Source organism: Folsomia candida, unplaced genomic scaffold (assembly GCF_002217175.1).
Source record: "Folsomia candida strain VU population unplaced genomic scaffold, ASM221717v1 Fcan01_Sc013, whole genome shotgun sequence".
Classification (NCBI taxonomy): Eukaryota; Metazoa; Arthropoda; class Collembola; order Entomobryomorpha; family Isotomidae; genus Folsomia; species Folsomia candida.
The window spans coordinates 2168261-2186386 of NW_019091205.1; the positions used below are offsets into that span (position 1 = coordinate 2168261).

The following is an 18126-nucleotide window of genomic DNA, read 5'->3' on the forward strand; positions in this document are numbered from 1 at the left end:
AGAAAATTTTATGGTTGGCTAGTTAAGTCGTCCGGGGTTTTCCGTTACATATAGTAATTAAATATGCAGATGACGTAAGTATTTATGAACATATTTACATTCATAAATCCGTGAATATATTATTATAATTGAACCACTTAATGAAAGAAATGGTGACAGGTATTTTATAAAAAGATTAATTATGTACAGGATGCTGTAAATCATGTCAAAGCAAGATAAAAAACGTATGTTGAAATGAGCCATGAACGTGAGTGCTGAGGGTGAGCGGAGTGCATGTGAACGATTTTGTACCACATTTTGTTATCCGTGGTAAAGCGCGACGATACTTCTAACTTATAAATAAATATATGCTTCTCATAATGAATAAACATTTGTATAAAGAAATATGCATGTAGAAAAATCCTGTAGAAAAAGGATGATTTTTTATACTCACTCAAAAGAGCATGAACACTTTGGTTTGTTAAGTATTAATTGACGACTGGTCAAAATACTTAAGTTTTTGCCAAGACTATGCAACGTTAGTTCCAAATTTATTGTTGTGTTAAATTCTGGAGAATCTCCACTCAAAACTTTGTTCAACCTATAGAATCTCAGTAAGTTGTCTTACATATACCCTTCGAGTATGTATTGTAACTCTAATTAATTTATTTGCAACGTTTCAACCATATGCCTATTAGGTTATAAATTATAATTAAGTAATAAAACTCATTTTATAAAAATGTCAGTAACATTTGCCGCATCGTTTGTTATAATAATTGATTTATTGCATTATAGCCAACAGCCTTTGCACATCATAAATGGTTACATAATATTGATAATCGTAAAATTGTAAAAATAAAATTAATTATTGGTCAGAGCATAGGTCAAAATATTTGGCGACTTTATGCCAAAAAAGAAATAAGTTATTCAGTATTTTATCACTACATGTCGCAGAAAAAATAGCAATATACAGTTGCATATTAGTAGATTCAATTGGATTAAATTGAGGAATTAATGGATAAATTAGAGATTGTCGTTCAGATTTTAAAGAAGTACAGGTAAACATAAGGTGTTCAACAGAGCAAGTGTCACTACAAAAGGGACAATTGGAACTTAAAGGAATGTAGGACTGCCCAATTTTAATGCTAAATTTATTTAGACGCAATTGGGTCATCAAACTGCATTTTTGGATGGAGTGGTTCATGTTAAAATATTCTTCTGATGTAGTTTTCGGTTTGATAAACTTGTAGTGCGGAATGAAGCTGGAGTTTTGCATCCTCGAGACATCCTGATTCTTAAGGTGGAGCTCATAGTTGATCAGAAGGGTTTTACGCATGGTCACAAGAGAAGTCAAAGTTGATGGGAGGTTTTCACATTTTGCGCTTTTAAGCAGATTAAGGAAATCTTCGCCCCAGCAATGGTTCTTTTGCATTGTTGTCGAATTGAGTCGGGTCCACTTCATTTGTGTAATCATACATTGCCTTGCGGGGGAATTTTCTTTTTTTCTAAATATACGTTCCCAGAGACCCAATGTGTCAGCGAGATGTTATATTCTTGTGTCCCGTGCACCGGTTTCCAATCGCACAAAGTAATCAGGAGTAGATGGAGGAATTCTGAGTAGTTTCTTCAGGAAACGGATTTGTAGTTTATCGATATCGTCCACGAATTTCACTGCCCATATGGATGAGCCATAGAGAAGAGTAGCCCGTGCAATGAAGTTAAATAGTTTGAATTGCGTAGATAAGGGTGGAACACCAGATCTTCTTGTAATATTGAGGACTTTCATCACTGCAGCAGTCGCTTTCTCTTTAAATTCCTTCTGAGCTCGATTGAAAGTCCCATTTCTGTGCATTGTCACTCCTAGGTAGGTGTAAGAGTCCACAATCTCAACAGTATCATCGTTCCATTTGAAACGTAGGAGGTCACTGGATCTTCTCTTGGCGAAGATAACAACTTTCGTTTTCGAGATGTTGCACTGTAAACCACGGTCTTTAAAGAATTTTACAGCAACATTGATTTTTCCCTGAACAGAATCAGCAGAGTTAGCAACGATAACAACATCATCAGCAAACATTAGTATGTGGAAGTCGGTTGATCCAATTTTGACTGACGAGATGCCACTTCTTTGCAGTCGGCGTGCCAGGCCATCTATGAAGAAGTTGAAGAGGCATGATGATTGCGGTTCTCCTTGTAATACTCCTTTTTGAAATCGAAAAGATGATGTGAGCCCATTTGGGGTAAGAATTTGTCCCCTGGCTTTACTGTAGAGTGATGTCAGAACTTTCAAGTATTTAGAACTTACTCCTCGCTTGCTCAGAACTTTCCACATTCTATCATGAAGGCAGGAATCAAATGCCATTTTTGCGTCGATGAAAATGGCGAATAACTTCCCACTTGGATGCCGAAGTTTAGATTGGATAAGGGTTAAGAGCCAGAATATTTGTTCTAGAGTTTCCATCTTTTTCCTGAACCCAGCTTGGAATGGCGAGAAGTGTCCATATTTTTCTGCCCAACTCTGAAGGCGGTTTGAGAGGATTGTGGTAAAGATTTTTAGGATTGTAGTAGCCAGTGCAATGGGACGATAGTTGGACGGAAGTTGTGGGTCACCTTTCTTGAATATTGGACGAAGCATTATAAGCGTCCAGTCATCAGGGACAACTCCAGTCCTATATATATCGTTGAATTTTGTTGCAAGTTGGTTTATTGCCACAGGTGTCAATGCTTTCCATACTTCGTTTGGGATGCCGTCTGTTCCTGCTGCCTTTTTTAACTTCAGTTTTTTAACAATGAGAGAGACCTCAAATGTAGATATTTCGTGGTCGAGTTCTTGAACTTCCTTTCAAGGCGACAGCTGTTATTCTGAAATAATTTTGAGTAGAACGAATGCCATTTTTCTGCTTCAATTGGATGAATGACCGGAGAATATTGTTTAAATTCACGAACAGATGCCCAAAATGTTGAGTTTTTGTGATTGAGTAAATTTTGGATATGTTGTTGCTTAATTGTCTGCTTTTTCTCCCGCTTTAACTTGGTGTATGCTGCGCGTAGAGATTGGTATTGTTCTTGATTTTCCTGCTTGTTTGATTTCCTTGCCACTCTTAGCATTCTGCTCCCTGAGGATTTGGTTTGTTTACATTCGTCATCAAACCATTTCGGTTTTGGGCGGTATATTGAGGGTAGTTGAATGCTCTGAGTCATTCCGACGAAGTCAAGAGTATTTTTCACATTAGACAAGATATCATTGCTAACATTACACTTTTCATTTAGCGTCTTCCTAAATTCTGCGCGCTTTTCGGGATTCCATTTGGTCTTATTCATGACAGTAGTTTCAATCCCTTCGTTACTGGTTGACTTTGATGACTGGATTTGGGTGAAAAGGTTGATGTTAATTGGTTGGTGTGTTGAGACAATTGATTGATTAATACGGAAGTGATTAATGTGTTCGAGTATTGAGTCCGATGAAATGCAGAGATCAATCGTGCTACGGCCGTTCGTATTTTGAAAAGTGATACCCCCCCTCAGGTCCCCTTTCCCATATCCGTTAAGTACTACAAGATTCGCAGATCTGGTGGCTGTCATTAGTTGTTTCCCACGGTCTTTCATTTGTAGGTCTTGTGATTGTCTGGGATAGTATTCACCTTCAATGAGATTGGGAAGTTGACCGATCCGCGCATTAAGGTCGCCAATAATTAGTGTATTCTTGGTAATATTCACAATTGTTTCAAGAAGGTCGCTAAATTCGGTTTCTCCATGAAGGTTAGGCGCGAGGTAAGATCCGATGAGTGTAAGTGCCTCACCATGTATCACGTTATTTACAGTAATTTCAATCCAGCCAGTTTAGTTATAACAGCATATTGTAGATTATTCTGAATTCCAATAATGATTCCTCCTTTTTTTCTTCCTCTCTTCGAATTTTCCGCGTCTTGACACACTAGTGTGTGCGTAGTTTTAAAGTTCGAGAGCTTAGCACATGCTTCCTTTTCGGTGCACCAAGTCTCGAGAAAAATAAAAATATCCGGGGCTTCCTTCGTCATATATTCAAAAAAATCATGATCCTTATTAATTAGTCCGTCGATATTCCACGCAGTAATGTTCATTGTCAAGGATTTTGTTGGCGTAGTTGTGCGAAAGGCGGGCTGTGTTCTCATTGGTGTTGGGTGGGTTGGGTTTTGTTGTTGACACTTTTGCGTTTTTCAACAATTCCCGTCGCTTTGTTGTAATCGTACCAATCCTTACCATCTACCAGCAGAGATTTCGCATACACCTTTACAGTTGATGCCACTCGATTGTCAAGTAGTTCCCGTCGTTGCCGTAGAAGTATATTTTTGGTTTCTCTTGCCGCATCGTTTGTTAATTATGAACAAAACATATGCAGCAGTGTTGGCCTCGCACATGCAAAATCAAATCGTACAAATTACTCGGTTCACCTTCAGCATGTGTACATCCCGGCACGTTTCTAAAAGCTTTATTATCTTAATTTTGGCATGATTTGAACCACTATCTACAATTAGTCGCCTTGTAACCTGTCATCATCAAGTGTTTCAATTAAATATTTAAGCAACTAATTCGATCATGCAAGGCTCACTTGGTTCCGCAAATCTGTAACACACCTGTTCCACATACGCCCCTCGTCGTAAACCTTTCCCAGATATAAGATGAGAAATTTCGGGAATTGCTTCACTAAATTATTTCTAATTTATCTTGTCACTCAATGTTCATCAGAAGCTGCACAGATTACGGAGGACTATGGTAAATAATAATACGTAACATTATTCAATTATAATTAAATTACTCAGAATTACTTTTAATCAAAAATATCTACTTCATAGAGTTTTTCGAGTTGGGGTCCCTCAAATTGAGCAACTCTTCAGGCGCCCTTGAAACCAAGTACTACATCACCTTGGGCACCTTCTTCCTTGGAGTAAGTATCTAATTTTAAATTGGTGGAAAGTTACGATTCTTAAGATGAGTCTTGTATTAAATTTGCATTTATATTTTTAGCTACGTTGGGACGAAGCGGTCACAGCTTGTCTAACAATTAACGGTAGTTTGGTATCGATTGAAACTGAATTTGAAAAGGATGGGCTGGACAACCTTCTAGAAAATTTTGTGTATAACTCGTCCTCAAAATATGGTAACTAATGTTTACATTTTATATATGTCTTGGTCACTGGTGTTAATAATTTTTTAATTAATATGTAGGTGTCGATTACTGGACGTCTGGGAAGTACGATCTGGCTTCGTCCACATATCGGTGGACCTCAAACCGGACCCCATTCCCTCAATGGGCCCCATGGGGTCCTAGCGAACCTTTTCCCATCAGCGTGGATAATCCGGTTGGGTTAAGGTTCGAAAGCAGGAAAGTTGCTACTTGGCGGATACCCACGTTCAGAAATAAATTTATTTGCGAGGTACATACATAGATATCAATTTTACACACTTTTATGAATAAGTAAATTTCAAATTTCGGAAAAAATACTTCGAACGTTTTCAAGCCTGATTGTCTTTGACCCCCAAATCAATTTTGCATCTTCCGCCTTTTCTAGGAGCTAATTTAAAATATGTAACTTTAATCTCAGGTTTCCCCACCCGATATGGTCGTCCCATGTTACTCAACTAACGACCTAATCATCGTCCTCGATTCTTCCGGCAGCGTCGGGTCGGCCAACTACTTAATCGCGAAACAATTCGTTGCAGAATTAGCGGCCGGATTCACTACCCATAACGAATCCCACATCGCCTTCGCCGTTTACTCGAACAATGTTCAAGACATCTTCCGTCTCGATAACATCCTCAGTCCCGCCGAAATTGCGGCGCGAATTATGGCGGCACCTTATCACGCGTCCGGAACACCAACCGACCGAGCTATTGATGCGGCCGTGGCTCAATTTGCTAGTCTAGGTCGTGCCGTCCCACGAAATTTGGTCGTTCTCACGGATGGGCTATCTGACAACGCTGCGTTAACGAGGTTGGCCGCTGAGCGCGCGAAGGCCGCGGGAATTCGTAGTTTTGCCGTGGGAATAACGAGCAGCATTGATATGGCTGAACTCCTCGCAATTGCTGGCGGAGATGCCAGTAAGGTTTTCACGGCGGCAAACTGGGCCGAATTGGTGCAGCTTTTAGCACCAGTGAGTAGTGGAATTTGTCCATAAGGTGCATGTTATAATGTACGATTTCATTGAAAAATTTAAAATTTTATTGCAAGTAAAATAAATTGCATCACACCCCGTTGAATTTAATAAAGCTTATTACTTAAACATGGGACACACTGAGAGGGTAATCTGTGCTTTTTCATACAACAATTCTCACCCAACAGATATCTCTCTGAACGAATCAATGCATAATTTGCATATGTAATTGTAGTGGTAAGATCTCTGGGCATCAAGAAAGTTTCCCTGGTGAGTTTTACATACATATAGACGACCTCCATTTTATGGATAGGATTGGGTTGGCTTCAAATCCTTCGCTCCTTCATTTTTTTTGGTCGCATACATATATACATATTCAAACCATGGTTGGATAGAGTTGGAAGAAGTTGTACCTCAATTTATATTTATATACCTTGCTCATATGTATATACATCCTGGTATGTTTATTGCTGTTCTTTGCATTGTAAATATGTCACGTTTCTGCCTGATTTATGTGTCAGAGTAAAAGGATGGAAAAGGAAGGAAGGGTCTCCATATATACCTAAATACATAAGTATGTATTTTGTGTATATGTATAACGTATTATACGGCATACGTACATACAAAATAGTGTATAACAGTAAATGGCTTTCAATAAACTGAACTTCTGCAGACCCATCCGTTTCTCCCGCCGCTGCTGCAATACAAAAGATACCCTATAATAATGCCTTTGTCGATATGTACATATTTCCAGTTATTCGGTTATCAAGATAAACTAAATTAGGTAAGATTGCATTATTAAAGTACTGTTTCCAATAAAAATGTGTATCTACTTGTTTGCATGTATTTACACAACTAAGGATAATGATTATCTTCCCTTGGTGTCAGCATTCGCAGGGTACTGATTTCTGTATAAAATTGTCAAATTTCACAGTCAAAATAATACCTTTGAGACAAAATTGGATTTTGTATCTTCTTAATTCATATTCATTATGTACACAAATGAATAATTTTTATACATACATACGCGTAATTATTTTTTATACTAACTTAATTCCACTTAAATCATGTAAACAAAACTTGCAAAAAATTCCACAGGTTTGCTGCAACATGTCACTCAATATAGAAGACATCACTTTATCTGACCCAATCACCCTCAACGTTGACGTAAATTTATCTCCTTAAACTCTGTTACTCAAGCAAGACATTCACATAATTTTAAAATCATTATCACTCCCTTAATTTCAGGCCGTATCCGTCATTTGTTCATGGCTGCCGCTAAAGGACATTAAAAACTGTCGCCTCCTCTCCAAAATGTGGGACGATGGGGCCTCCACCGTCCTAAAAAACGAGAGCATAATTCGCCTAAACTGCAACCTCGTTCCAAACGAAGTAAAACGAAATGAACGATGTGTCAAAGACCTGGTAAAATTTGGGAATCCGGCCAATTTACATATCGACGTTGGAGTTTCTTGGGAGGTCGAGGAATACGATGAGGTCAACTTTTCGAGAGTTATCGCTCTCCTAAAAGAATTCACGTGCGTGCGAAGATTAAAATTTTCCGGGGCTGTTTACCTCCCTTGGCAGAATGAAGTGATGGAAACTGTTTTCCTCAATGTTTCCGAAAGTGTGTCCCATTTAGAATTTGACGTGGAATATTCCATGGGAAACGTCGCGGGCGAGTTCGTACCTGGTCAGGAATTTTGTGGGGGGAAGAAATTCGTCCACGTAAAAAGACTGGATATTTTAGATGATTATACGATCGGGATGATTACAGGGCTTCCAGGAGTGAAGGAGCTTTCCGTTGTTAATTCGAGTTCATTAAAGCATTTGGAGAAACAAGGTTTACCGTAAGTATGTCTTTGCTATTTTATCTAAGAACCCTAGAGTAAGTTTTAAAATTTCTGCAATGTATAAATTGTGAGTAGAAAAAAATGAGGAAACACAAAATATGTATCCGTCAAACGAAGCGTTTTAATCAGATAATTACTCAGTCTTAAAAATTATTGTTAGGTGAGACGCTAAGAAAAGTGCAAACTAGTTTTTAAGACAATTGGCTTGTTACTAACCGTACAAACTTGTGATGAATACACTCTAAAAAAAACTTCCCAGAAATTTACTCAGGGTTGAGTACGAAAAAAATTACACAACAATCGTGTAAAATTTATCCAGCTGTTGGATAAATTTTACACAAAACTGGATAAACTTTACCCAATTATAGTCATCCTCTTTTTTGCTCAACCCTAAGTAATTTTCACATAACTTTTATTTAGAGTGTAGTAACCCTCATTGACATTAACCCCTAATTCCTTTCCTTCCTTACAGACGCCTATCGAAATTGCACCTTTTAAGCTTAAATGGAGAACTGGAACTTCGATCCGTCCTCCAGTTGAACCGACCACTGAGAACGCTCTCGATTTACGAATTAAGTACAGAGAATAAAAATAATCCATACCTACGAATTCACCTCGATTTACACGAGCTCCTCTGCAAACATCGTAACACTTTAGAATACCTCACCTTAGAATTAGGCTCATTCTGCATATTGCCGGCCGGCAGTGTCTGGAAACTCCCCACGTTTCCTATCTTGAAACGTCTTAAGCTCTTAATATCAAATAGTGACAACGATTTTGACATTCGTTTTGACACCGCCGTGTTAAACGTTTCTACAAATTTTCCGCAATTGAGGGAAATTAATTTAGTTTTTGTGGAACAATGGAAGGGTGGGTGGATCCGGTGTTTTGATTCGCTGTTCCCACCCACCCGGAATGAAGTCGTTTGTCGGAGTGTGACACATTTTGAGATCCGAGATCAATCCGAGGATCAAATTTATAACGAGAGAGTTTCCACAGCGAGTAGAATTTTTGATGTGAAAGGAAGTGAAATTGATGCAAAGTTTGCCAGGCCTTTAGAAATGTTTCCTAAAGCGGAGAATAAGTTTATGCTGGATTTGAGAAAATAGTACGGTTTCAAAGGATAAATTATTGTGTATGTACGTAGCTTTAATTTTCAAGTTAAATTGAAATGTTAGCTCACGTTTTTACTACATATGCATTAACAGTAAAAAAATATTGTTGATTGTGTGATGTTATATACTTTTATAAATGTTTACACGGGCATTTAATATAAATAATTATTAAGACGATTTTCAATCCATTTCCGATCCTACTGCTAAAATTTTTTTGTAATTAGATTAAGTACTACAAATTATGTAGCTATATACATATGTACACTAATGTATATAATGGTTAAGGATTATACATATATTATTTAATATTACAATATGATATCATTGATTATTATACTATATTATTTTTCTTTTTCTTCTTATTAATATTATCTTATATTATTATTGTTATTATTAAGATATTAATATGTTAATGATACATACATAACACGTGTATGTATCTGACGGCAGTTAAAACTACAATGAAACAATTTGCGAGCTAATGCTAATTTCTTTATCCAATTAAAAAAAATCATATCGCGGAACTATTAAAATTGCTTTATTCTATGCATTACTCCAAAATTACTGCCAACCAATTTTCAAACCAAGAATCGTAAAATTCATAACATTACATTTTTAGTTCATAAACATGTATTTATGTAACTAATTTCGCCAATTCCATGCCCTTCAAAATCTAGCCGTGTTTAAATTTCTCCCTTATTCAACTACTGCAGATCCATTCCCACAATCCACCTCCTAAGTTGATCAAAGACATGGTACCTCAAATTTGGAAACGTTGCGGAAATTCGGTTAAAAAAATTGGCCGAACTCTGCCACCCATAACAGTTCCAGATCCTATCATCACACAAATTCCCGGGATTGATCCCCTCTCAACCGGAACATTTCCATCGGCGGGAGCGGGACATCCAAATCACGTAGCGTTTCCCACTTCACATTATTTCCCGGGGTGAAAGAATTATACAAAAATTTTACCGTAGAGTTAAAATACAAGCCCCTCTCTTTCTCACTTTCTCCACGGTTGGCGTGCTTAACCGAGACTGCAGCCAAGACTGGGAACTGTTTCGCATAGTTTAGCTTGACCTTGTTGGTGGGATCTTCAGTTGCGAATTTTATCCCCAGGACGCCATCAGTCGGTTGTATCGACCGGCTAATCTTGAAAACCTGTAATCTAGACATGATTGGTATGCACAGAAAGGTTTACTTGGATCTACATGCCGTCCACTAGCAATCTGGATGTTCACGTGTTCCAAAAAAGGCGCGAAAATGTGGAGCAACCTTGTCCCAAATGTTGGGACCTGGCTGGACACGTTAAATTCGAGGCGGCGGAGTGGCGGGAGAAAGGGTTGTGGCGTCATTAAACACAAGTCATCGAAATGACGACATGGATCTTGAACCGATAGCGATGTCAACTTCAGAAACGGAGTGACCCTGGTACGAAACAGAAATTTTAATCCTTGCCGCGGTGGGCAGTAGGTCTCCAGGCAGGTGATGGCAGGGAATAGGGGCACAAATTTAGCCAGGATTGCGGTATGCATCGTTTCTGAGTAGTGTCTAATGTTGTGCATGTGCAACGAGAGTTTCGTGACGGAGGGGAAAATCAAATCATGGCCGGGATTGAAGTCTGCCAAAAAAGCGGATGGATTCCCAGTGGGCACCCTTGTGCCTTCCTGTACATAAAGTAGTTAAAGATATGATACATTGCTACTCCCCTACAAATTGTAGGCTACAATATCTGCGGGAGGGTGTTATTTTAAGAATTTTGAAAAATTTCGATTAGTATATTTGGATGACTATGTCACTCAAATATCGATTTTCCTGTATTATGGTTGCCACCGTTTGGTACATATTAAAATTAGTTCGGCCCGTTAAAAAATTTGCTAGCGAGGTGCTAAAATTGTAATACCTAGTTATTATTACAAGGATTTAATACCACTTTGGTAAAGTCGGATATGAATATCACTTGGTTTATTACAGTGCATAATACTGGATTTCCAAGTGGATTTCACCTTTCAGGCAATGAAATGGATCGTAAGCTGCCAACTAAATTTTTTAACAGTGATTGAAATCCTGTAAATTTTATCCATCCCGTCATCTCAGAATTTCAGGAAAGAGATACCCTTAGAGTTGAACTTTTACAGAAATTTCCGAGAAACTACGCCACTATCAGTCTTAAATTCACTCAAGTAATGCTAACGGAGACTTTGAGATTGGCAGTGGCGTAGTTTCTCAAAATTGTAAATTTCTGTAAAAGTTTACCTCTGCGCGAATGGAGACTATTAAATACAAGAATAACGTACCCGTAATTCGTAGGAAAAAAGTTCATAATCCGTGAAGAAGCAAAGTTCCAGAGAGGTCAATCGATGTCCGAAGAGTTTGATAACTTGCAACAATTCCATCGGCAGTGTTCCACCATCCAGGAAAAAGCTGACAGCTACATGTCTCACTTTGCCGCGACTCTTTTCGGCTAGATTTTTAAATCTGGGGAGAAATTCGGCCAGTCCTTGGTAGTAGTTCCAACCTAATATTGTGCTTTCGTGATAGTTTGATCTGACGGACATTACTTGTTCATATTGTTCATAATAGGTGTTAAAAGTTCCATGAAATACGGATCGGGCCCGGATGTGAATTCTTGCTTCGTGCTCCCATCCCGAGTTGAGTTGAGTGCACGTGCGCAGGTCGGAAATAGGAAGAAAGGATGTAATTTTTCCGATAATCTGAACAAATAAATTGCGTGAATAAATGCGAGTCGGGTCACGGGTCAAGGATAAACAACCCTACCCGCCCGTGACCCGACCAGGTTCTGGCGGGGAGGATTCAGAAATTAACCTGGCCGGCACGGTCCCGCATTCAATGTCACTTTCATTTTAAATTTCTGACTCGACTCAACTCTTAGCGAGTACACTCATAGAAATCTCTGGTATGAGTTAACTCTTAGCAAAAATGGTATTGAATCATCACCAAACGGAGTGCATATATGACTTAACCGGAGCTGTGATAACGGGCAACCCCGCATAGTGAAGAATAAAACACCGTTGTGGTGATGAAAACTAACCACTTGGAATCAAACTATTACCAACCCGGGGAGAAATTATCACCAAATCAATACCATCACGGAGTGTATATATGACTTCACCACTTTGCTAAGAGTGTTGGGCAGGAATTTATTTCTTTTTTAACGTTGCTCCCGCCCAGTACTAGAATTATACTGACCCGTAAGATTATGCTACCGATATGGCTAAACTCTAAAGTCGAGACTCTCTCCTCGAGATACAGATATTAATACACGGTATTACTTATTAATACCACTTTGGTAGAGTCAGATTTTAATACGGGTTGGTAATATTATAATAAGGAATTTCTAAGAGTGTAGCGGTAATTCGATTAAATTTTACTTATCAAACCTCAGGAAGCGATGTGGCCAGGTGAGCAGGAATGCTGTCCATAATTGTTGCTACAGACGTAAAAAAAATACATCAATAGAATAATCTTTATTCACCTTAAATTGTGGTAATTTACATAATTGTGGTTTATATGTAAAATATTCATCACTGATTTCCCTACCTTCAGTTTGCGTATGCCAAATTTCCTCTGTGTGCATTTGATTAGACATCTGAAGAAGAACTGTAACTGAGGCTAGCACTATTTCCTCGTACGTCTTTTTCTTAAGTGTGAAAGGGTTGAAAGGGTTTGGAAAATTCCTGGGTTCAAATATACAAATGAACCTACATATCCAACGAAGTTTAACTTTATGGGAATGAAGGATTGGTAAAAATAGGCCTTCTTTAGCATTCTTGTGTGACAGCGACATAGTGGTGCTGTACGATTTCGACTCACAATGGAACCTTTTTTCAAGCAATACCGGGATTGTTTAACGAGTTCTATAAAAAAAATCGAGCCAAAAATTAGGAATAAAATGGTGCTTAGCATTCTGTTGAATGGCCCCTCTGAAAAAAATATTGGCAGAAAGTTCAATTGTTTAGCAAATTTTCCCTCCCTTTTTCTTCCACTAACCGAAACCCAATGATAAGCGCTAAAACAATTCCTAATTTGTGGCTTGATTTTTTGATATAAAAATTTCCTTAGATAATCCCGGTGTAGCTTGAAAAAAGTGCTACTGTGAGTCGAAATCTTACAGAACCACTACGTGGGGTACGTTAGGGTTACGTTTATTAAGAGTAGGTACGAGTTGTCTGCAAAATCCTTCAAACTTTCAATTTAGTATATGTATGTATATACACCCTTACAAATAATGATACACTGATGAAAAGTAAATGGATTCTCAATTCTAGGGACGTTCGTAAACTTCGTAATGCAAAGAGAGGTGGGTGAGTGGTCAAGGCTGAATGACACCGCGCACTTGTTAAAGGGGAGGATGGGTTTGGCCAAAAGGCCAAAAATTGGTTACGATGTTTACGAAAGTCCTCACTACATTAAGTAAACAAAATCCAGAGCAAACGTTACATTTTATTAAGTCAATGTTACTCTGATTTTAGTGTGCTTAATATAGAATTCAGAGTGCGTTTATATTCCAAAAGGTTGACGCAGTGTCAGCTTGAGACAGTTTTTAAAAGTGTACAGAATTAAAATTCAAATGCGATAATTTCAGAAACTACTCGTATAGTTTATTAATTTATGCAATTTTTCAAATAAACATGGATGATCAAATTACTTCATTATTTATTAAAATTATTTTATTGTACTCATTGTTCCGAAATCAGTATCTTTGTTACTAAGTTATCAAATATGTTCGCAAATGAAATACAATAATTGTTTTTTTAATATTGGCAGATTGTAATATTTTTAAAATTTGGATAGATTAAAAAAGATGTTAAAATCGTTAATTATGCATAATTATGCATGTTACTTATACATAAAAATATGTATAATTTTAGCACAAAATAATTATATGTATGTACATAATTCAAAATATTTTCATTCGTTTCAAATACGAATTGAGGATATCAACTAATAAATAAGCAACAGTTGCATAAGAAACCATCTCAAAACTCATTCAACCACTTTCTCTATTCTCCGCCCTAAATCTACCCGAATTTCACCCTCTCCTATTCCCGATTTCAGCAAAACGCTCAAATTCAACCCCACTTGAATCCACCCCTTCACAACTTTACTTAGGAACTTAAGATTAGCAAACCTCTGGAAGAGATGTGGCCAGGTGAGGGGTTTTGGGGTGTTGAATGCTCCCAAGTTCCATGGTTGCTACAAAAAAGTACATAGATATTACGTTACATAAATATTACGTAAATAATACGTTGTAACAAAAATAATCAGTTTTTACCAAGTGTATACTCAATCTTAATTTCGTATTAAATTTATTCTTACTACGAATTTGGAAACTTCTAATTTTCACAAAAACCGGTTTTGCACAGAATCTAAAACCGATACGTATGTATCTCAATTTTTTCCAAAATCAGACTAATCGAAAACCAGTTTTAAAAATCTTCTGATTTTAGGCACCCTAGATAATTTCTTACATATTTATGCATATACTTACCTTATGTAAGTCTGCTTATCTTTCCTCAGTCAGATTTCAGGCGTAAAATAATTAGTTGTTTGGACTTTGGGTAATGAACTGCTACTGAAGTTAAAAGTATTTCATCGCCTTATCTTTACACAAGTGAGAAAGGCTTGGAAAATTTCCAGGGTTCAAGTAGAATAACCTTGTTAAACAGATTAGATTTTGTTTGAGTCCAAGATTGATAAATACGGAGCCAACGACCTTACTTATTATTAACTTATAATGAAACCATGTGATGTAAGGGACAAGGCATCAATGTTGCTTTAGAGTAAACAAGGCTGGGATCGTCTAATCCATCATATTCTCATTTCATCATAAAGTCCTAAGTAAAAATAATTTAAACCTTCGGACAAGAAAATAAATGACCTCAGAATTCTATATTAAGTAGATTATACTAAATCCAGTGTAAACTTAACTTTTGTAAACCTCAAGTGACTCTGGATTTAGCCTTTGATGTTTATTAAATCTATGTGTGTATGTATGTATGTAGGACTCGACGACTCATCGCTGGTAACGTCACAAGTCTTAAAAACCATCACGTTTTTATTCACTTGACAAATCTGAAATTTGAATTTTTTTATAACCTCTTCTGTAAAGGAAGTCAGTTCGAGTTTAGTAAAAATATGATTTCCTGGTTTTGAAGAAGGATTTCGATATGCTTTTAGGAAAGGATGAGTCACAAAGTATAAACGTATAGAATTCGAAATGTGCTTATTTTCCTAAAGCGGAGAACAAGTTTATGCTGGACTTGATAAAATATTAAGCTTCAAAGGATCAATCGCTTCGTAAACTGGTTTCATATTCTAGCTGTAATATGTGAGCTCAAATGCTTCTACGAAAATAACCATACACATGTAAACAGATTAGCAATCTGTTTCAATATAAATTCAATAATACATACATTTTCTTATAAATTTTATTTGTTTAAATGTGAAGTTATTTGTATGTACATATGATAGTACAATTACATATTAGATACAAGTCAAACCTGAAAATTTTTTGACTAACTAATTACTGCTTACAGAATTTCTAACGAATTTCTAATTTATTATAACAATGTTTTTGCACTAAAATAATTACACACCCAAAATTATTTTATTCTACGAATTATTATCCAAATACCTGCTTTGTTAAACTAGTCATAAATTAACCATTAACACAGTTTCTTGGAAACTCGATCAAAATATGGTTGTTTTTTAATTTTCCTAATTCTTTAAAAAACGGGTAAAATCGTTGTGAATAAATTATATCTGCATAAATACACAATGCAATTTGTCGATCAATTAATTCAAATTCAAAAATGTTGGCTAATAAACGCGTGAATAAATATGTAAAAAAAAAACTGATAAAAAAATAATCTAAAAATTAGAAATTTATATATAAATTTTGTAGTATACTACAAAATTTCAACTTCATAAATATTTGAAATCTAAATAATTTCCTAAATTCCCCACCCTAAATCAAGCTTTATTTATCTCATTTTCTTCATTACTCTGCTTGGGCAAAAAGCCCAAATCCAACCCTACCTGAACCCACCGCTTTGCTACCCAACTCCTAATCTGATAAAAGACATGGTACCGCAAATTCGGAAATGTTGCGGTAATCCGGTCCAAATATTTCATGGAATACTGCCACCCGTAGCATTTATACTGACCTGAATACGACTCCCAACTTAAAACGTCCCAATGTGACCATACCAACCGGAACATTTCCATCGGTGGGAGCGGGACATCTAAGTCACGCAGCGTTTCACATATCCCCATATTTCCTCCAGGGGTAAAAGAATCATACAAAAACTGTACCGTAGATTTGAAATACCCCACCCGCTCTTCCTTACCTTCCCCGCGATTTGTATATTTAACCGAAAGTGCCACCAAGACTGGGAACTGTTTGGCATAGTTTAGCTTGACCTTATTGGCGGGATCCTCGGTTTCAAATTTTAGCCCCAGCACGCACTCAGTCAGCTGTACCGACCGGCTAATTTTGAAAACTTGTAACCTTGACATGATTGGTATATATATAAAATTATTGCTTTGCCCCACCCCTAATCCAGCGGCAATCTCGATATTTCACCTATAGATTAAATTGCACTAAAAATCTCATTTTGCCCCGACCACACCCCCTGTCGCCAAAGGGGGTGTGGTCCGGTTGCCCCCAAAAGTTGATAGGATCCTCCCCCTGGGGTCCTATGTATGATGGCGAAAACCGATTTCGATTATCTCGATCCGTTCTCCTGATATCCTGGTGACAGACAGACAAACAGACAGACAGACAGACAAAGTCTTCACATAAAGTAGCTGAAGCTACTTAATAATCTTGGGTGAATAGGGTTTGCGTGCCCACGGTAAAAAATATATGTATAAATACAAGAATTATACATAGTTACCTGAACTTCGTAGGGACAAGGCTTATAATCCGTGAAGAAGGTAAGTTCCAAAGATGTCAATCGATTTCCGAATAGTTTAATGAGTCCCAACAATTCCACCGATTGTGTTCCTCCACCCACGAAAAAGCTGACAGTTAAATGTCTCACTTTGCACCTACTCTTTTCAGCTAGATTTTTAAATCTGGGGAGAAAGTCGGCCAGTCCTTGATAGTAGTTCCATTTTAATATTGCGCTTTCGTGATAGTTTGAGCGGATGGACATTGCTTGTTCATATTTTTCGTAAGAAGTGTTAAATAGTCCGTGAAATACGGATCTGGCCCGGATATGATTTCTCGCTTCCTGCTCCCATCCCGAGTTGACTTGAGTGTACGTGAGCAGGTCAGAAATTGGTAGGAAGGCGGTAACATTTCGGATAATCTGCAGAAATAATTTGCGTAAATTAATATGATCAGCGGGTATTTAGATGTGAGTCGGGTGACGGGTCAACCCGACAAAAACCCGACTCGCCCGTAACACTATCGGTTTCGGGCGGAACGGGTTTAGAAATAAATTTTACGTCTTTCGGATCAAATTTTCAAGTGTCTAACACGACTCAACTCTATTGGCGAGCACACTCTTAGAAATCTGGTATAATCAGACAGGTATTTATTTCTCCGTTTCAACCTTGCTCCCGCTCATTAAATATTAAAATTATACCGGTCCGTAAGAATTTGTTTCCGATATGACGAAACTCTAATTTCAAGATATGTATTACTACACGATATTACTTATTAGTACCACTTTGGTAGAGTCAGATATTAATACGACTTAGTATTATTTGAACAATGAATTTCTAAGAGTGTAGAGATAATTTGACTAAATTTGACATATCAAACCTCAGGAAGTGATGTGACCAGGTGAGGAGGAATGCTGTCCATCATTGTTTCTAAAGACGTCAATAAATACATCGTTAGAATATTCAATCTCTACCTTAAATTGTTGCTACATTATAAAATATTTCTCCATACCTACCTTGTTCGTATGTCAAATTTCCACCGTGTGCATTTAATTCCACGTTTGAAAATGAAATGAAAATGAGGCTAACACAGTGTCATCGTCCGTCTTTTCCCAAAGTGTGAAAGGGTTGAAA

General features: G+C 37.3%; 2 protein-coding genes across 2 annotated transcripts; both read left to right on the forward strand.

The window, feature by feature from the left end:
* The first annotated feature begins 4577 nt into the window (after nucleotides 1-4577).
* On the forward strand, nucleotides 4578-6245 carry LOC110855690 (cartilage matrix protein). The gene is made up of 5 exons (XM_022104102.2): nucleotides 4578-4728; nucleotides 4809-4900; nucleotides 4981-5113; nucleotides 5182-5390; nucleotides 5559-6245. Exons 1-5 carry the CDS (start codon nucleotides 4635-4637, stop codon nucleotides 6129-6131), a joined length of 1101 nt encoding a protein of 366 aa, XP_021959794.1. The 5' UTR covers nucleotides 4578-4634; the 3' UTR covers nucleotides 6132-6245.
* Nucleotides 6246-6779: 534 nt separating this feature from the next.
* On the forward strand, nucleotides 6780-9868 carry LOC118437306. The gene is made up of 4 exons (XM_035856244.1): nucleotides 6780-6891; nucleotides 7206-7274; nucleotides 7356-7957; nucleotides 8433-9868. The coding sequence occupies exons 2-4, from the start codon at nucleotides 7218-7220 to the stop codon at nucleotides 9067-9069; spliced, it is 1296 nt and encodes a 431-aa protein (XP_035712137.1). The 5' UTR covers nucleotides 6780-6891; nucleotides 7206-7217; the 3' UTR covers nucleotides 9070-9868.
* Nucleotides 9869-18126: the final 8258 nt, after the last annotated feature.